General features: G+C 36.1%; 1 protein-coding gene across 3 annotated transcripts in view; it reads left to right on the top strand.

Annotated features, from left to right (window-relative positions):
• The window catches only part of LOC113053214 (tyrosine-protein phosphatase non-receptor type 4-like), a 45,212-nt gene that overhangs the window by 11,520 nt on the left and 13,060 nt on the right, over positions 1-20,632 (top strand). For all 3 annotated transcript variants that reach the window (XM_026218056.1, XM_026218055.1, XM_026218057.1), the window contains 12 exons: positions 8,107-8,214; positions 8,957-8,999; positions 9,134-9,212; positions 10,121-10,165; positions 10,438-10,490; positions 12,303-12,423; positions 12,638-12,725; positions 13,054-13,142; positions 14,277-14,340; positions 15,563-15,735; positions 16,436-16,504; positions 17,678-17,812. In XM_026218056.1, coding sequence (XP_026073841.1) covers positions 8,107-8,214; positions 8,957-8,999; positions 9,134-9,212; positions 10,121-10,165; positions 10,438-10,490; positions 12,303-12,423; positions 12,638-12,725; positions 13,054-13,142; positions 14,277-14,340; positions 15,563-15,735; positions 16,436-16,504; positions 17,678-17,812 — 1,067 coding nt within the window. The remainder of the gene's footprint in view (positions 1-8,106; positions 8,215-8,956; positions 9,000-9,133; positions 9,213-10,120; positions 10,166-10,437; positions 10,491-12,302; positions 12,424-12,637; positions 12,726-13,053; positions 13,143-14,276; positions 14,341-15,562; positions 15,736-16,435; positions 16,505-17,677; positions 17,813-20,632) is intronic.

Below are 20,632 nucleotides of genomic sequence, written 5' to 3' on the forward strand. Positions count from 1 at the left end.
GCTAGTTTTACTCAAATCAAACGGTCAGATGCTTATGAAGTGACTCTCACAGCAGTTCTGGAGATGTTGTTTATGTGTTAACATTCTCATTTAGTAGGATAGCAGACACTGAAATCACTGTGTGAGCATCACGTGCACTTCAGTATGTGTGTAGTAAATATATGTGCATCTGCACCATTCATTAACAGACACGCAGAACATGCAGGATTCATATTTATATTGACTTTTGCTGCTTAATCTTTACAGATACTAGTCCATATCACGATTTGATTTAAGTATAATGACCTACTTTTGATTAATACATAAAAAATGTGACAAATTACATGACATTCCACGTTAAACTGTGAATTCTGTTTTTATGACTGGATTCCATGATTCTGTCCATATCTTCTGCATAGCGGAAATCATAGGGCCCTAAGCATGTTGCTTTATGGTTGGTAGTGTGTTCTAGGTGTGTTCTGGGTATTTTAAGGGTTAGTTTACCCGAAAATGAAAATTACCCCATAATTTACTCACCCGCCAGCCATCCTAAGCCCCTTTCACACTGCACATCGGACCCGGCATATTGCCGGAACATTGCCGGGTCGCTTTCTGTGTGAAAGCAACCGCGTCCCGGGATTGATTCCTGCATTGAACCCGGGTCGGGGACCTTGTAACATTGCCGGGTTCAACCCGGGATGAGCGCTGTGTGAACAAAAGCCAGATCTAATGCCGTGTCGAAGTGATGACGCCCGTTATCGCACGACTCTTTTATCGGCTGTTTTGAAGGAAGATCAACGTTCGTGATGAAAAAATATGTGCAAACTGTAATGAAGCAGAGATCAGTTAGTTCCTCACTTTCCGTGCTGATGCCGAAATCGTTTGCTTCAGTGAAAGTTAACGTGCCTAACGTTTTCGACTCATACATTACACGTCACGTCCTGATGTCACGTTACGGGACCTTTACGGGTTGTGTGCGAAAGCACGCACATATCCCGGGTAATCACTGGCAGTGTGAAAGTGCAAAATCTAGTGACCCAGGAACAATTGCCGGAACACTTTACTAGATGTATATGATTTTCTTTTTTCAGATGAATCCAACTGGAATTTTATGAAAAAAAAAATGTACTGGCTCTTCCAAGCTTTATAATGGCAGTGAATAGTGGCTGAAATTTCGAACCAAAATAAAGTACATCCATCTGTCGTAAAAAGGTTCTGGGATGTTAATAAAGACCTTCAGAAAGAATGTGTTTGCGTGAGGAAAATATCCATATTTAAGACTTTATAAACAAATAACTAGCTTCCGCTAACTGTTGTATGCACGTTCACGAGAAAGTGACATTCCAGCAGATGATGTATGATGTAGGCATTGCCTACTTGAGGATGAGTAAATTTTGGGTGAGGAGGGTAATTTTTATTTTTGGGTGAACTATCCCTTTATTGGAACATGTCTAAATGCTTACTGGTAGTGTTCGGGGTGGAGCCCATGCACATCCAAATCTCAATGATTTTTTGGTTAGTCAGTTGTGTATTTTCACAAATTTCATCATCCCTCAAACAATTGTGTTTACTTCTAAAAGTTTTTACTTATCCCTCTGATCAACCGTCTGTGAGGTATTGAGGTAATTTGAGATATGATTCATGTCTGTAATATGGTGTAAGACCAGTTACGCACTGATGTTTAGTACATGTTTTTGTTTGTCCAAATCCCTGTTCCTATGTATTAGCAATAATAATATTGATGCTTGCTTTAGCAAACACTACTCTCCAGTCTGTCCTTAGGAAACACCAGTAATAATGTTAATGTCACTTATTATACTATCTTTAAAATGTTTGGGGTCAGTATTTAAAAAAACTTAATAATAATAATAATAATAATAATAATAATAATAATAATAATAATAATAATAATACATTTATTCAGCAAGGGCACATTAAATATATCATAGGTGACAGTGAAGACTTTGATATTTCTAAAAAGCATTTTATTCAAATAAAAGCAGTTTTTTTATTATTTGTCTGAACCTTCTATTCATCGAAGAATCCTGAAAAATGTATAGCTGTTTCTACGAAAATATTAAGCAGCACAACACTGATAATAATAATAGATGTTTCTTGAAATTATGGAATAATTTCTGAAGAATCATAAGTCAATGAAGATAAAATGGCTGTTAAATTTAACTTTGCCATTGCATGAATAAATTACATTCTAAGCTATATTAAAATGGTTTTAAATGGTAATATTTTACAGGTGTATTTATTTTTGATCTGTTAAGCATTTTACACTGTTTCTTAAAGTCTTTCCCTTACCTTTTCTCTATCAACCCCAAATCATTTGCCTATTTGTTTGAAAATAGCTATGCATAATGGTCATCATCATCTACATAGTGCTCATGTTTCAGCTAGAGGATAGTGGTGTAATTCTGCTTATAGAAGGGATGCATGCTTGACATTCCTGCAGAATGAAAAGTGACCCTGAGGGTTCCAGAGATTCATGTTCATACTTGCACCTGCAATATAAAGGTGCCATGACACACCCCACACACGCGACAAGCAAAGGCACAAATCCCCATCTCTTTCACTTGCTGGTCTGATTGCAATACCCATGTATTTGCTCATCCTTGTCCTCAGTGTTTTGCAAAGTGTTGTGTAAATTGGTCCTTACAGAAAACTGTTATGTCCTGGCTTGAAATAAGAGCTTATGCCAACATTGAATTACAGGTTGCTCAGGTTACAGAAGGTTGCTCAGGTTTTCCTCAGTGGATATTACCTTTCCCATCAGTCACATTGCCCAAGGATTTCCTGTGTGTCAGGAAGTGTTTCCCATGTTGAATTGGAGCAAGCAATAAACCTATAAACATCACATGACTGACTTTAAACAGCTGCTGGTCTGTTCGATGAATCAAGGCATTCTTACTTCGAATTTGTCTGTCATGCTGCTCTCTGATTCGTAACTAACATTTCCAGGAAAGCCAGTCCTCATGTAATGGCCCCATTGATCAAATGTATGCACTTGCTCTCTGGTCTCATACATTTTTGTGCCAGACCTCTCGGTGACCTAGATAGTCTGGCAGCACACCAGACCCTTGATGAGTATAGGTCACACATGGAACGGAAGCACAAGGTCTAACGGAAGGAGAGAGGGAGGATCAGAGGTAAATAATCAAGAGGGGGTGAGGTGTTAAACAAAACAGGAAGGCTGTTATCGCTGTTAAAAAAGTTGATGTTGCGGAGGGGCTGGCATAAATATGTCTCAAATGTGTGTTTGAAGAGGTGCATGTTACGTCTGGAAAGCAGAGAAGAAGCTGGAAGTTTGTAAATAGTAGACTGCTAGATTGCATTGTTGTAGCGTCTCCCTTAATGTGCGTGTCTATGTTCTCATAGATTCTGTCACTTTGATCTTGATTTCCTTATCAGCTGGGCTGTGTGAAGTAGCATTATATTAGGGGTTGGTTCAAATCCCTGAACCGAAGCATTAACCTTTGGCACATGGCAGGCATAAATGACTGAGATCATGCGATTTTCATTAGGGCTGTCGCGGTGAAGAAATTAATCAATATTTGATAGTAAGTGCAAAATCTGACTGGAAAAACACTGTTGTTGATATTTTAGTAGTATGTATTTTAATAGGGATGCTAATTTTTAACTAGTGATAACTGCAGGGTGGAGCAATGGGTGTGGTGAAAGGTAGGGGTGTGGAAAAAGGTCTTTATGATTGGTTTATAAAGCTGTCTGTCAGGGTGTGGGGGTATGGTTAGTGTTGTTAATAGATTTCGTAGGTTTGTAAACAGACAGAGCAAAGTTCAGATACCAATCCCCCCCCCCCAATTTACGCCCCTGATGCTCAGTCAGTCTCTCTCTCTTTTGCTCTGTCTGTTTGCAAAACTATGGAATCTATTTACAAATCACAATGGTATGGCTCAGCACGGCTCCGTTTGCGTTTCCACTGGAGTTAAGTACCGCTTTAGAGTGGGCGGGATGTCGTTATAGTTGCGCCGCCTCTACTGCCGTGATCTCTTGAAAAACATTTTCATTCCATGTTTGAAAAATGTGGGCTTGTTTGTAACTTTTGCATTTGTTTAGAAAAAGTTGCGTTTGATCCTCTGGCTGTGCTGATTTAATCTAGCGGGTCTATGTCTTGTGTCGCAAGTTCGGTGACTCGGGTAGTGGCGATTCTTTCCAGCAAATCCGTGATCAGAAGGGTTTACACATCATATTTTGGTAACGGTACGGCCTGCTGGGAACCTCAGCTGAGGTGGTACTAAAAAAGTGCCAGGTACTATGGGAAACCCCCCAAAGAGCAAGGTGTGCGGTACCATGCAGTGGAAAAGCACCAATAGTCTTAATGACGTAAAAAGACCCTGTAGATGTAAAACTATCACTCTTCACTCTTTGTATGATGATTAACTTATTGAACATTCAATATAATTGCATTTGTGAGGGCATAGCCTCGTTAAAAAAAGAAAAAAAGTGAGCATCACGGTTATGACGGTTGTTTGTTATACTCTGTGATAAGTCTTGCACTGCCAGACCTTCATGGAAGAAGTTCTGAGAACCATGGCCATTTCTCAATACCAAGAATGTAAAGTTCGTACTTGTGTCCTTTTAGTTTGGACTTGGAAATCAAGACCACTTATTGGCCTATAATTGACAATGTTTAGTCCAGTGCAACTTTATTCAAATGAGAAGCAACACCAGGGTTTAAAATAGGTGTATTTGCCCAGTCAGACCAGTCGTTTAGATTTGCACTCTCTCCCATTGGCCCAGTATTAACAGGCCATCCTTTGCTCTGGAGACATTTAACATGCTTAGGTGGCCTTAGTGGCATGAGCTTAGAAGCAAATTTGTTTCAGAATTTTTATGAAAAAATATATTACATTTTTCTTTCTAAACATGTTACTGATGAATCTTGCACAAGAACCCCTGAAACGTGTATTAAGAGAGCAAATAATATGCTTTCATGCTGGTTATGATTGTGGCCTAATTGTCCATATACTTTGTTGGCCTCCTGTGTAGTAGAAGTCTTTGCATGGTATCAGAACAGATATCATAACTAGACTGTGTTAGCTGCCTGATTCTTTGCCGTGTGTAGTCTTCAAAACACTCACAGTCTTCGTGCAGACCTTCAATCGCTGAACAAGCTGCAGCACGCCTTCTTGCATTTCTGTCATACTGAACTCCTCCTGCTTTAAATGTAAATTCACCATATCAAAATACATGTTATTGCCTCTTATTGTGAACAATTAATCTGTGCATGTATCAGGTTTTTATTTTTTTTTTTTACATTTGACATTAACATATCAAAACTTGATCTTCTGGTAGAACAACAGTCTTCTCTCTGATGACATATGCTGGACTTATCCAATCATTTATTCTATTTATTTATTTTTTTAATCAACTGCAAGCTAGTATTCAGCAATTCTGCCTCCATCCAGTGAACCACTGAATGATAGATCTAGGGCTGAAACGATTCTTTGAGTAACTCGATTACAAAAAATGGAGGAATCTGCCTCGAAGCCTCTTTTAATTTATTTTAAATCTGGAGCAGAAGCGCGACTTCCTTTATCACACAAACTGAAGCGCGTGTGTTACGCTCCGGTGATTTCAGCATCTGCTGTGTCACTAAATAAGGACGTGAACACATGAACAACATCTCCAGAACTGCTCTGACAGTCACTTCATGAGCATCTGACCGTTTGATTTAAGTAAAACTAGCGTCACATCACATACACAGAACTGTAAAGGTACATCAACCTGTCAAAATAAAAGTCCAGTGTCCTAACATTTTATCCTACCCGTCAGATTTTCCCACCCGGGTTTACTGCGCATGCGCACCTCAATATCGCGTCAATATAATTAAGCAAAAACACATCCGTTTACTCGATTAATCGATGGAATTTTTGGTAGAATACTCGATTACTAAAATATTCGATAGCTACAGCCCTAGATAGAACCACTCAAGTCTCAGCCTACATTATTTTTTATTTTTTGACAATCTGATGTATGCCACAATATGGAAGAAAAGAGCTGTCACTATTTCTGTTTCATTATGACGTTCATGTACATAACACACATTCATTAGAAATGCCACCGTGGAATCCCACTTCCAGTTTTCACTGTTTGTTCAGTAGACTTCTGTTGGAAATGCACACTTAAGCCACGAGGTATGAGACCGCAGCAAATCTCCTCTCAGACACTTTAATTAGTGTGTAAATCTTCACAAAAGTGCAGAGGGCAGGGGAAGGAAAAACAAGGGCCCAAAAGTCCCGGAACTTTGTTCATATCTACATCCTAAAAAAACATTTAGAAGAATCAAAGCCTATATAAACACTTCCTGTTTTGTATATACACCTAACATTTTGCCACAATGCACCTTTTATACATTGTTTTCTTTGCTGCTGCCATTGTCAGTGGTGCCTATACGTATGATTGTCACCCAAGGAGAAAATAAGTTACAGGTTTTGCCTACAGGTTTTTAACTGTAACTTTTTGGACATATTTGTTGTTGGTAATGGCTCTTATGCTGGAATATAAAACAAATCACACATGTGTGAACTTGCACATTATTGATATACACTGCCATTCAAAAGTCTGGGGTCAGTAAGATTTTTAATGTATTTTTAATAAGTTCCCCATGCTCATCAACTCTGTATTTATTTCATCAAACATACAGAAAAAAAAAATAATATTATGAAATATTATTACAATTTAAAATAACAGTTTTCTATTTTAATATACTTTAAAATATAATTTATTACTTTGATGCAAAGCTGAATTTTCATTTGTGCTGCCTAAAAAAAAAATGGTAGTGTATGGTATTAACATGAATAGGGTCCTGAAAGGGATTTATACATGTCAAAACATTTCTGGGTTTTGGCATTGTTTTCCTACTGACATACTCTCTACAGTCCCCAAATATTATATGTACGTGTATTTGCATTGCTTATGCCTTTTCTCTGTAGATCCCAACTTCTTGTACACCACAATTGGTTGATTTTGACAATGCCGGCATGCTATTGTTCCAAACTATTTTCAGTCATTACCTTAAGCAAGTATTCAGCAAATACAATAGGAAAACAAAGCCAAACCAAGCCTGTGCTTTTTACTCAATGTAAAAATCCAGACAAATCTAAATTTAGAAATCCAGCACATATCCGGGAAAAAGAGGATGTATAGTCACCCTAAACTAGACATAGTGTTACAAATAACATTAAAGCGCAAATTAGTTTGGAATGTTTCAATTTTATCTATAATTATGTATTTGTTTTTTTTCATGCAAAATTTCAATATGAATATATAAATTTATAAATATTTGCGCTCCATATTTTCTGTATTTCCTCACCCACATTGCAGCTCCGCAGACTGTCAGTTTTCATTTGACTGGCCTGTCATTCATTCTGCTAATGTGACTGTTGCCATATTTTGTTTATTGAGCTGCACAGCGTGTGTGTGTGGTTCGAACTGTCTGTCTGTGTTTCTCAGGAGGCATGGGTTCAGAAACTGCTGTCTTGGCCTTTTCAAGACCATTTAAAACTGTAAAACAGGAAATAAAAGCCCCAGCTCTGTTTTTAGGATGCTATAACGGATCTGACAGCCAATAAAACCGGCCTGTTATGTCTGACTATTTCTAACTACCAAAGTGGCCTGGCCTTTACTGGAGAGATGGGCATACTTCACGTTTTAGATTGCTGCCGATGTCATTCACTCAGCTGCAAAGATGTACGTGATTATTGAGACAAGAGCAACATTTAACAAGGCTTTGCTTTTAGTCTGCAGCCTGATATGGTTCATTTATAATGTTAAACCGTGCTCTAGGTTACCTTTTTTAAATTCTATTCTTCATTAACTGGACAACATTGCAATATGAAAGTGAAGAAATGAGGATAGAAATATATTTTTGTATAATAGTATTGAGGTCATTATATTTCAATAGGAGATGATAGTATTTAACCGTTAAGTAATTCGAATTACATTTTCTAATATCCAAATATACCAAAATGATAAAAATTGTAACAAAATATTAAAATGCATTCTTACACTTATTCTTTCAGTTATATTTTTAGGACTTACATGTCTCTCTCTCTCTCTCTCTCTTTCTCTCTCTGTGTGTGTGTGCATGCTCTATAGAAGCACGATCAAGGACAGATCCTACTGGACGCTGTCTTTAAGCACCTGGAGCTGACCGAGAGAGACTATTTTGGGTTGCACCTGGCTGACGACGACTCTGATAGCCCGGTGAGTTCAAAGGTCGAGCTCAAAGATGTGCCGGAGCCGAGCCGGTCTGCCCTCAGGGATTCAAGAAGGTTTGGTTTGAAGCATTTGAGGCTTGAGTCTGTGAATGACCAGTACTCCTTAAATAGGTTCACATTCAGTAATGTAGGAGACACAATTCTGTGAAACATCACCCCTTTTGGGTGGCCCAACTCAATATTCAATTTTAGCAGAATATTAGAATAATGATGAGACTGGATTCTTAATCTCTTGTGAGTTTGAGTTTCTTAAGAGAAGAATGTGTTTTAATGAGTAAATCGCATGTATTTAAGTCTTTAAACACAACAAAAACATTGGTGTATATTCTCCTGAAATCTTAAATTGAATGTTTTATCGATACTTAAAAAAATAAATAATTCAGATGGAAGCAAACACATGAGATGTTTATATGTATAGTGTGTTGTTTGTATACTATCAGCATTCATGTTACACTTTCATCGGTAAACCAGTAGGCCTTTACCAATCGCTCGATCTTTGGCTGAAAAGACTTTGTAGTTCTATCGATTCAGTTGAAACTAGATCAAAGTTAAAGAGTCATTTTGTCTCTTTGTGTTGTAACTGCAGATAAGTACATCTCCACTTCCCCACAGCAGAAAACACAAGCCTATTGAATTATTGAGTGACATTAGGCTCTGTTGGACTGTTGCCATGTTATTAAGGTTTTTCTTCGTCTCTCTCTTTCTTTCTCTCAATCAATAATTTATAGAGGTGGCTGGATCCAAATAAACCCATAAGAAAGCAATTAAAAAGTAAGTAATTTATAAAAGGCACCAGACTAGTATGTTGTTTACCACAAGCCATTTGATTATTCTTTCTCCTCCTTTTTTTATTTTATTTGTACATCTTTGTATTAACACACGTGTTCTGATGAATTAAATGCTAGGGGGCTCTCCACATCATCTGAACTTCCGGGTGAAATTTTTTGTGAGTGACCCCAACAAACTTCAGGAAGAATACACAAGGTGAGTCATCTGTATTTTGGTTATATTTTAAATATGTTAATTTTTTTACATTTTGCCAACTTTTTAAAGATCTAATAGACAAAAACAAAACAAATGTGATTTCATGGAGTCTTTATTTTATATTTCTTTTACATGTATATAGCAGACTTGAATCTCTGATGTTGTAATCCTCATTTCTAATTTCTAGGCTGAAAAAGTGCTGTAATACAGAAATCCAGAATAGTTCAGAGAAGTAGAGGCTTAAAACAGAGATGAGGAAAGCAGTACATGAGTAAAACTACAGTTATTGACATCCTCTCCTGAATTGGCGATGGTGATTCATTGTCAAACATAGTGATAATGTTGCATTATCTCTGTATTGTTCTTGTAGCTCAAACAGAAGAGAATGGCACTAGCAATGACAAGGTCATCAAGGGTTCAGTACCCAGGGAATGCATGAACAATAAATTGTATGCAGTGTAAGCCACTTTGAAAGAAGGCAACTGAAAAATGCATACAAAAATATTGGTGATAAAACAGTAGAAGTAAATCAAACAAAAGAGCGTGGTCATGGGTTCGATTCCCCATTAAAGCAAGAACTGATAAAAGATGTAGCTTGAATGCAACATAAATCATTTTGGATAAAAACATTTGCTAAATGTGTAAATCTTAATGTTACAATCAAATTAAACAAACTTTGGACACCTCGTAGCCATGTCTTGGCCTTGGCTTTGCTTGGTTCAATAATAATGCAGTTCTATTTAATGTTAGTTAAACTCTCTGTACTGCGTTTTATGTAGGAAGTTTGAGTTAATATTTATTATATTTTTAATATTTTCATATATATTTTAATATTTTTAAAATGTACCTTGTGAATTATTTTTAGTCTTTTGGCTCACAGAGATTATTTGTTTTTTAAATCTGTGTAGGTACCAGTATTTTCTACAGATTAAGAAGGATATACTCAGTGGAAGGTGAGCTGGATCATGTGTGGCTGTTTTTGACTGTTTTTAAATCTCTTAGTAAATCCAGTTTAATAGTTTACGCATTCAATTCGGATATAAATTATATCTGTAAATAGTATTATGTAGATTTGTCGCTTCAATATCTTGTAATATGAATGCAGTTTGTGCTTCTTAAGTTGCATCTGCTTACATTTACTTTTAATGTTTACTGAAATACAGTAATTTGGTTTGATCTTCAACGTTTCACACTGTTAATTCAATATCATTTATATCCTTCCCAGACTGCCTTGTCCACACAATACTGCCGCACTCCTGGCATCGTATGCTGTTCAGTGTAAGTATGAGTCATGGATCTACATGACAAAGAACAGTATGGTAACAATCAATTACATGTGGTTTCCTTTAATTCTGGTTTGGTCTCACTTTCTTTAATGTTATATTTGGTGTTGAACAAGAGATGCCTGTAATTCTTTATTTCTTGAGTGAGAGGTATTGATAGCAATTTAGCATAGCAGCAGAATAATAATTAAAATTGGTTTCCATCAATGTTGTGTCCCCCATTTCTTTTTCTGCGTCAGGCAGTATATTACGGTGTCATGCAAACTAAAATCCGGTGCTAAGCTTCCAAGCAAACCACTGGAGTACAACAGCGCAAGCTCAGCACGGCACATTCCATCCGTGCACAACCTCAACACTTAACAAGCACTGGCTTGTAAATCAGGAGTACATGCGAGCAAGAAATCTCTCTGAAGTACAGCAGGCACTAACCCGGCCCAGCACATCTTAGTTAACCTAATAGTGCCCATTCTAGATGGAGCAGCGACATGGCATATCCCGGACTCTCGGGGGCCCGCTTGCCAGATTGAACTCAGCAATAATGACTCTTGACAGATTGCTGTAGTGAGCACATTTGCTCCAGTCTCTCTGGGGCTTTTAACATGCAGTCTGGGCACTATATAGGTTAGAGGGGATTTTGACCTATATAGTTGCCTAGGACAGTGCTATCTATTACAACTCATTTTGTTCGCTTTGGGGTTTACTGACAAGGTGCCACAGTGGCAAAATTGATGCTAAATGCTATATATATATATATATATATATATATATATATATATATATATATACACACACATATACATACACATATAGCGCTTTAAACATACACACACACACACACACACACACACACACACACACACACACACACACACACACACACACACACATATATATATATATATATATATATATAGTCACATTTATACATACACACACATATACATACACATATAGCGCTTTAAACATACACACACACACACACACACACACACACACGAGTAACCCTAAGCCAGACCCTAACCATATAGTAAGTACATGCAGTTAATCAATATTACTCATTACTTAAACGTTTCATTACACTGTCACAAGAACTCCTTCAAATAAACTGAATTTACTTTTGCCAAAACATTACTAGAGCTTACATGATAATACATACTGTAACAGGTGTTTAACAATACTAAACTCTTTCATGAATAACTTGAAGCATTTACAGTGTTTTATGTTATTTAGTTTTTTGTTTATTGTTATGTTTTATATATTTTTGAAGAGAATTTATATTATCTCTATATAGTTTTTTTATTTATTCACTTTAAAACATTCTTATGTGGTATAGCCTCAAACTTAATAATTGTACATAGAAATAATTTTTACACATATAAAATACATAGTATATTTTTACATTCAAACACTAATATCTTGATTTGATGTACAAGAAACATTTCTTATTAGAACAGTATTTATTTATTTGTTATTTGCTTTTAATGTAAAAGTCATTAATGTCACCTTTGATACATTTAATGCATCAACAAAAGTATCAGTTTCTTTCAAAGATAAAAAAAAAAATCTGTAAAACAAAAATCTGTATTAAAATGTATGTAAAAAATAGGCCGTTGTGCTCAGATTTTTTGGTCACATAATAATCTGTGCAAATCACAAACAAAGCAAGGGATTAAGAGATTTAGGCACCAGTGTGTCCATCAGTGATCCTGTTCCTTTATACACAGTATTAGGTGACACGGTCTGCATGTTGGACTGTCATAAATCACGGCTGTTTTCCATAACGCTGTGCTTGTATTGTGTGATTCAGCTGAGCTGGGTGATTACAGTGAGGCTGAGAATTTGACAGAAAACCTGTCTGAGTTCTGCTTCATCCCCAACCAGCCTCAGGGCTTTGAAAAAGAGGTCACCAAACATCACCAGCAACATGGGTAAGAGTCACCGCTCCAAACTCACTTTGGAACAACTCTGAACGTTGTCGCTGCACTATTCTTATATATAAAAAAATTGTGTTGACATTTATGCAATTTACACAAGTTGTGTACACACACTTGGCTCTACACCACTGTCTTGTGATGTGCATCTGAAGCACACGTCTTAATTTTTGACTCCTTATTCTCCTCTTTATTTCTGGCCTGGGCACAGTGGACTTACCCCAGCACAGTCCGAATTCAATTACCTGGACACGGCACGTACGTTGGAACTTTATGGAGTGGAACTGCACTATGCAAGGGTTAGTGAGTGAGAGCTGCTTCTTTGTGTAGCTGCACACAAACCTCAATGATCAATGAAACATCAACCTTTCTGTATGGCTTTAGAAGACTATGATGATCACTTTCTGTGCTTTCATTGTATGGGAAAGAGCATTATTAACATTTTGCAGACCAAAATTATTTAAATTATTCAATCTTGGAATGAAAAAAGACAAATGATCTTTCATTTAGAAATGTCTTTTTTGGGTTAATTAACTCAACATTACACAGCACAGTTTCAAAAAAAAAAAAAAAACGTTTTCCTCATTAATAATTTCTTTTTTTTTTTTCGTCTGTTCTTGCTTTCAGGATCAAAGCAACACAGAGATTTTCATAGGCGTGATGTCAGCTGGCATTGGCATTTACAAGAACAGGGTACGAATCAACTACTTTCCATGGTAAGTGAAGAAGAATTTTTGAACAAAAGATTTTGTACTTGGCTGCACTGCATAAAGTATTGGAAATACAAGTTAGGCAACCAACTGCTGATGGCTTATGGCTGCAGAGATCTATAAGGAAGTGAGAGCTTTCATTACTTTGTTGAAGGATTTTTTTATTTATTATTATAACTAATATTTTGTTATGAATGTTTATTTATCGAACATTGGTTTTAATATTGCTGTTATTTTTTTAAGGTTTAAGGTTTGCATTTAAACTGAATTTTTTTTGTTGTTGAAAATATATTTATATAAAAAAAAAAAATCCAGTTGCTCTAAATTGGTATTAGTACCATCTGTGCATTTAAACAGCTTTTATGTATTTATTTATAATTTTTTTGTATGCAAGAAAACTAAATTACACTATTCTGAAACTAAATACATCATGGGGGTTATATATATTTTTTTGCACTAATTTTAAATTGTGCAGAATACTAAATGATCCAGTGTTAAGAGCGGCACCCAAATCTTCATCGGGCAAGGCTTTATTCCCCCTCCACCACCATGCTGTTTATCTGACACAACCCAATCTGCTTCTGTAACTGTAGTCCAAGCATCTCCCTTTTGAAATACACGCACAGATGATTTCCAGGCAAACTATGTTTAGCCCAGAAGGGAACAGGGGCTGTTTGCCATAGATGTCAACTAACCTCTCATTGCAAACGGTTGCACTTATTGATCATTTTATCGCCCCTGCAGTTCAAAGATCCCAAGTAATTGTTAAAAAATGGTATATATATCATATTATGAAATAGAAAATAGATGGAAACCAATAAAGGATGTTCTTAAGAGACAATTGAGGTTGAGTTTGACCTGCCTGGGTCATTGACTGTTTGTGAGTTGTGTGTTGTGCTGGGATTGTGGGACAGAATTAGTCTAAAGAGGTCGAGGCTGCCCCAGCATGTGTTTATTCAGACATTTAAGTGTGTGTTTGTGTAGAATATATTTAGCTTCAGCATGAGTCATATTTTAATAGGAGTGAGGCTGAGAGACACAAAAAGGGCCGTGAAATGGGTTAGGGAATTTCAACAGCTCAGAATATGTGTTTGTTGCTGCCCTTGAAAATGCCAACAGTTTTCTTTTCTTCTATTTTAGGTTGAAGATTGTAAAACTGTCTTTTAAATGCAAACAGTTTTTCATCCAGCTGAGAAAAGAGGGGGTAAGTGTTACACTTCATCAGTAAGGCAAGGCAACATAAAACAGCACCCAGAACACGTTTAACTTTGGCCTTTTAATGTATTTCTGATTAAAACAGCAAACATTGCTTGCTAAGGCATTGCTAGCTCCCTCGCGATATGGTGCATATTGCAAAACAACTGGCGTGATTCACAATGTGCCACAATATCATAATTATTTAGTGACTGAAAGTGTAGGGCATGATATGGGTGCACAAATATTTAAATTATTGAATAAATATTAATGTATTAAAATTCTAATGTTAAAACTATATATTATATGAACTTCTTATTGTTGTTGATATTTTTGGCTGTCTTTAATTTTTATGTGATGAGTGGCAGCACATATGTGTGTATATGTGTGCATCCGTATTGTTTCCATCTTACTGATACAATGTGTAAAATCATAAATTGACCCCAACAGACATTATCACTCCCATTTACAATCTGTAGGGAGCAGTAACTTCTATTAATAAACCATCTTGCTCAGGCAGTATCAAATGAAAGAGCATATTGGCTCCCATAGCACCACTGATCTTTATTTATTTGAAATCCCTCTGTAATTAGCTCCCTGCTGTCAGTGACGATGTGGAGATAGATAAACAGTCTTTACAGCTTATTAATTATGGAGAGTAGACAATGCAGTTTGCATATGGGGAAGCGGGAAGAGACCTGACATGAGTTGAGCTGATTGCTGAGACACAACGAGAAACTGTCTGCCTGAACCGGGTCTCCACAGCGTCACAGACCGTCTCCTCTGCTGGAGACCTCAAAACACCATCAGCACTGTGAATAATGCACAGGGGCCTTTCAGAAGCAGTTGTACTAAAAGCAGAACTCGATGTCATGATCCATAATTGATGCCCAGATGGCACAGCTTGGCCGAGTGGGTACGATTTCCTTGGACCTTGGTCACAGAATCAAAAACCGTCTGGGAAGTGCATTTACCCCCCTCTGGAGTCCCCAGTGACCAATGGAGACTTGAAGATTGGTGTGTCAGTCCTAATAGGTCTCTCTAGAGCAGAGCTTTTTTTTTTTTTTTTTTTTTTTTTTGGGCCAGGTTTCAAATAAAGGTCAATGTTCACGACTGCATAATATTGAGAGCAGTGAATGTAAATGTCTCCAACATCTCCTGTGTTTTGGGTTAAGCGTGCGGTATGCTTGATTTAATAGCCTTAAGATTTTTTTCTTCCTATTTGCTGATAGCACGAGACAAGAGATACATTGGTCGGCTTCAACATGGTGAACTACAGGGCCTGTAAGAACCTCTGGAAGGCCTGTGTTGAACACCACACCTTCTTTCGGCTAGATCGGCCCGTTCCTCTGCAGAAGAACTTCTTTGCACATTACTTCAGTTTGGGCTCCAGGTTCCGATACTGGTAAGACAGTCCTCCAGTGTTCCTACATACACATTACACATCCTTTTTTAAATAAGTGAGTGAGTGGGCCCAAATATGCTCATTTTTCTCTCTGCATACTACATTAATATATAAAAAAAATTGGTGTGTGTGTGTGTGTGTATATAACATTTAATCTTAAAAAGAAATTTTTTAAATACATGTTAGGTTTATTTACAAATAAAATTTGCAATGGAAAAAATTTAAATAATTATTTCAGCAGATTATTAGAACATTTTATTATTAGATTCTTATGTTGATCGCAGATTATGCAGAACAGTGCAAAATTTGTTTTTACAATTTCCAAATAGGTAATTTAGTGGTGCATTTATAATTTTTCTGAGCATAAATTCCTATAATTTCAGTCTTGTAGTCGATTATGTGCTGAGGGAGGCCACAGTCATCAAAATGCTTGACCTTAGTCGACACTAACAAATACTCTTGTAAATCCAGGGGATAAACTTTTGAAAAATTGATGATGCTCTTTTAGCCAATTTTAGATATATGGAAACTAGGAAGAGAAGGTGATGAATAATTCATCTTGTGATGCTTTCTAGATTTATAAGCATTAATTGATAGTCACTATAGTATGAAACATATTTGAACTTTGTAGCTTTGAAGAGCTTTGAATGTCACGTTATGTGTTGTAAAATGGAGAAATACGGTTTGAATCTCTTCACAGTGGGAGGACAGAAGCACAATCTGTTCAGTATGGCAAGGAGAAGGCAATCAAGGACAGAGTGTTTGCAAGGTAATGTGTGCAAAGTCCTTTTCAAGCAAGTCAGTTGACTCTGTGGTCATTTCTAGTCATTAGAGTACAGCTCCTGTCTACTAGAAATATTCATCTTGTTCTATATTCAACCAGTTTTACTAATGCATTTTAAACCACTTCTGACAACAGTGTAATCCATGATTTTTTTTTTTGTTAAAATCAGGCAATGATAATGCAATACTACCATTCAGAATATATATATTATTTTATTTTATTTTATTTTTTAAGAAATGTATTATGCTCACAAAGGCTGTAAGAAGTAATAGCGGTAATACTGTGAAATATTATTATAAGAAAACGGTTTTCTATTTGTAGTATATATTAAAATGTATTTCTGTGAAAAGCTTAATTTTCAGTATCATTACTTCAGTCTTCAGTGTCACGCTCCTTCAGAAATCATTCTAATATGCTGATTTGCTGCTCAGGAATCTGATCAATGTTAAAATATTATACTGCTTAGTAATTTTGTGGAGCCATTGTCTTCAGGATTCTTTGATAATGATAAATTACATAAGTTACATGGATATGCATATGCAATTGTTGCATAAAAATATACACGTCTTTACAGTCACTTTTGATCAGTTCAGTGCATCCTTAATGAATAAACACATTTCTTAAAAAAAACAAACAATGAAGTCATATTGGACATTTTTCATTGAAATCCATTACTTGCACAAAATCTTTGACAATGACTTATTTTCTTATGACAGAAAAAATTATGACCGGACTTGAATTTTATATTTATGTTTGCAAAAATTTCCATACAGTGGAAATAGATTTCTCATTATATGTTACTGTGTCAGCATGTACTAAACTCCTGCAATTAAACATTCAAAATATAAATAAAATATTGTAAAACAATTTGGAGTACATAAAGGTAAAACGATAAACTCAGATTTTGGTTTCAAAAGAAACTGATTTCTTATTATGGTGAAATCAGTATTAAAACTTTACATTCACAGGATCAGTTGGTGAAATATGATCTGACTTAATTAGTAGGTTTTATTATTCACACTCTTATGGTGTCCACTGTATATGAACATACAGTTGCTCAGTGGAATAATAACTGGACAGTAAATGCTTAGAATTGACCTTAGCCTATGGCTCTACTAGGGTATTGTGGAGATTAATAGAATGGGTTCAATCTCTTAGATCTCCCAGCAAACCCCTGGGCAGAAAGTTGATGGGTACGACAGACTGGGAATCGGTGAGCAGGAACTCACTGTCTGAAGAGAGGCTGGAGACCCGTAGCCTGCCCACCCGCTCGCCCCCTGGAACGCCCAACCAGTGAGTTCATCTCTGTTTTGGTGAAACACCCAATCTAATGAGAAAAGACCCGGTAGGGTGCTTGGGGGTGATCGGTCAAAAAGACACATGTAAACTGTATGTAGGTGAATTTAATGATTATATGTCTGTCATGTTTCACTCAAAAATGCAAAGAGAAAGAATAAGAAAATATATGTGCAAAAGGAAATTAAAGTAAAAATTATTCTTTTTTTTTCCCTATGTTCACAGCAATGCTATTTTCCCCCCGGATTTTAATTAGTGTAATGTTTTTTTCCCGTCACTTTCTTTCTCCCCCGTTATTACTAGTAATGATTGTCATTAGATTTCTACTATAATACTACTACTGTACTGTAATATAATACTGTTTTAAAAAATACTGTAATACTTTTTTTTTTTTATCAGCATAAAGGTGCTACAATGAATGTATTTTTCTTGTGTTACAATAATGAGAATATCACATGCAAATTTTTAATGGTACTAAAAAAAGCTTAATTTTCCAAAAGCAAAATATACTATAATTTCTTCCTCCTTTTCCTCCTCCTCTTCTTCTTCTCCCCCCCCCCCCTTTTATTTAGGGGAGAAGTATGACCTAGACACATTCTTGACAGGTTTTGTGAGTTTTACCCATCCAGGAAGTCAGGGAGTCACTCCCTGTGTCAAAGACTCAGAGACAGACTTCCGCATTACTAGTAATCAGAGGGAGTTTTCAGTAAGAGAGAGAGACTGGATTGTAAAATGAATAAGTAGGGTGTGTGTTAGTTTAAATTGTTAACACATAATTTGATGCATTACATCATACTAGTGGTCGACCGATATTGCTTTTTTGACAGACTGATGCTGATATCGTGGAAAGCAGGGTGGCCGATGGCCGATATAAAGCCTATATAATTGTATTTATTTTATTTAATATTTAAGAAATTTGAAATTATTTGAAAATGGATTAAAAAAAAAAATGTGTAAAATAAATGCTTATACTTAAAATGGCAATGCATTTTTCACAAAAAAATCTAATATTTAATAAAAACATAATTAAAAAGGAATAAACACAGTAACCAACAGGGCACTCCATATTCTGGGAAGTTTGTGTGGATTGGGAATCAAAACATTTTTTTTTTTTTTTTTTTTTTTAAATAAAGCCAAGGTAACACTCATTTTACATATAGTACACAGTGAAAATTATATGAATATGACAGTGGGCAAAAGCATGAAGCACTGCATAATTTAAAATCACGAGCTGAAAGTTTGTCGATAGCAATCTCACAGCTGGATTTGGCTAAGTTTGCAAGGTTTTTGACATTAGATGTTCATTTAGTCATTTAAAGATTTTTAAAATTATATAAATGTATATTTGCTGAAGGCTGACGGCAAACGAGAAAGTATTATGATGTTTGCCTTTCCATTACTAACAATATAAAAGCAATTGTTATAATACTTTTTGTGTATATTTTAATTCCTTTGTTTAACTGTTCTATCTGACTATCAGACAAACTTCTAGCCGTGTACAGAACTGTTAACGACAACACTGAACAAGACAGAGAATGTGAGCACTGTGTGTTCAGGTGCTGTCATTCTCAGTGCCATCAAAATAAAAGTCCTATTGCCAATGCCGATATTTGAAAATACCAAATATCGGCCGATATATCAGCATTGGCAATATATCGTTCAACGCCTACATCAAACCATAATGTAACGGCCTGCCACAATCATCACTTTAGTACTGAAGATAAATTGTCAAGATTTAATCCTAAAAGATATACAATAATGTTCAGTTCAGTTCAGTTTATTTATATAGCACATTTAAAAACAACCATGGTTGACCAAAGTGCTTAACAATGTCTAGAAAAGAAAACTAGAGAGTCACATACAAATAAAACAAATACAGTAAAAACATACCAATGTCACAGCTCAGCTTGATATAAAAGCCAAGGAATACAAGTGTGTCTTAAGAAATGACTTAAAAATTCCAACAGTCTGAGCAGTTCTTATGTGTACAGGTAAACTATTCCACAAATTAGGTGCCACCACTGAAAAAGCCCGGTCACCTTTATTTTTTAACTTAGTTCTTGGAACACTGAGGAGCACCTGACTGGATGACCTCAATGCTTTAACGGGGGCATGGACATGTAAAAGCTCTGATAAATACGCAGGCGCCAACCCATTTAAGATCTTAAAAACAAACAATAAAATCTTAAAATCAATCCTGAAGCGGACAGGAAGCCAGTGTAGTGAAGCTAGGACAGGGCTAATGTGCTCATACTTTTTAGTCCCAGTCAAAAGCCGAGCTGCTGCATTTTGGACTAACTGTAAGCGTTGAAGAGATGACTTATCCAGACCAACATATAAAGAGTTACAGTAGTCTAGTCTAGATGTTATAAAAGCATGAATTACACTTTCAAACTCCTTACGTGGCAGGTAGGGCTTGACTTTAGCTAACAGTCTTAGTTGAAAGAAACTGGCTTTTACAACAGAACTAATCTGTTTTTCAAATTTAAAAGCACTGTCAAAAATCACACCGAGATTCTTGGTAAATGGACGAACAAATAACCCTAAATTACCAAGTGCATCTACACAAGCACTTAAATCCCCAGGACGACCAAACACAACAATCTCAGTCTTATTTTCATTAAGACAAAGAAAGTTCTGATCCAACCATATTTTTAAATCTTTCAGGCAATTCAGTAATGAAAGAAACGAAGCTTTGTTATTAGTATTGACAGGCAAATAAATCTGTACATCATCTGCATAACAGTGAAAAGTGATATTGTGCTTTCTAAAAATATACCCCAAGGGCAGCATATACAAAGAAAACAACATAGGGCC

This window comes from Carassius auratus, chromosome 34 (assembly GCF_003368295.1).
Source record: "Carassius auratus strain Wakin chromosome 34, ASM336829v1, whole genome shotgun sequence".
Taxonomy (NCBI): domain Eukaryota; kingdom Metazoa; phylum Chordata; class Actinopteri; order Cypriniformes; family Cyprinidae; genus Carassius; species Carassius auratus.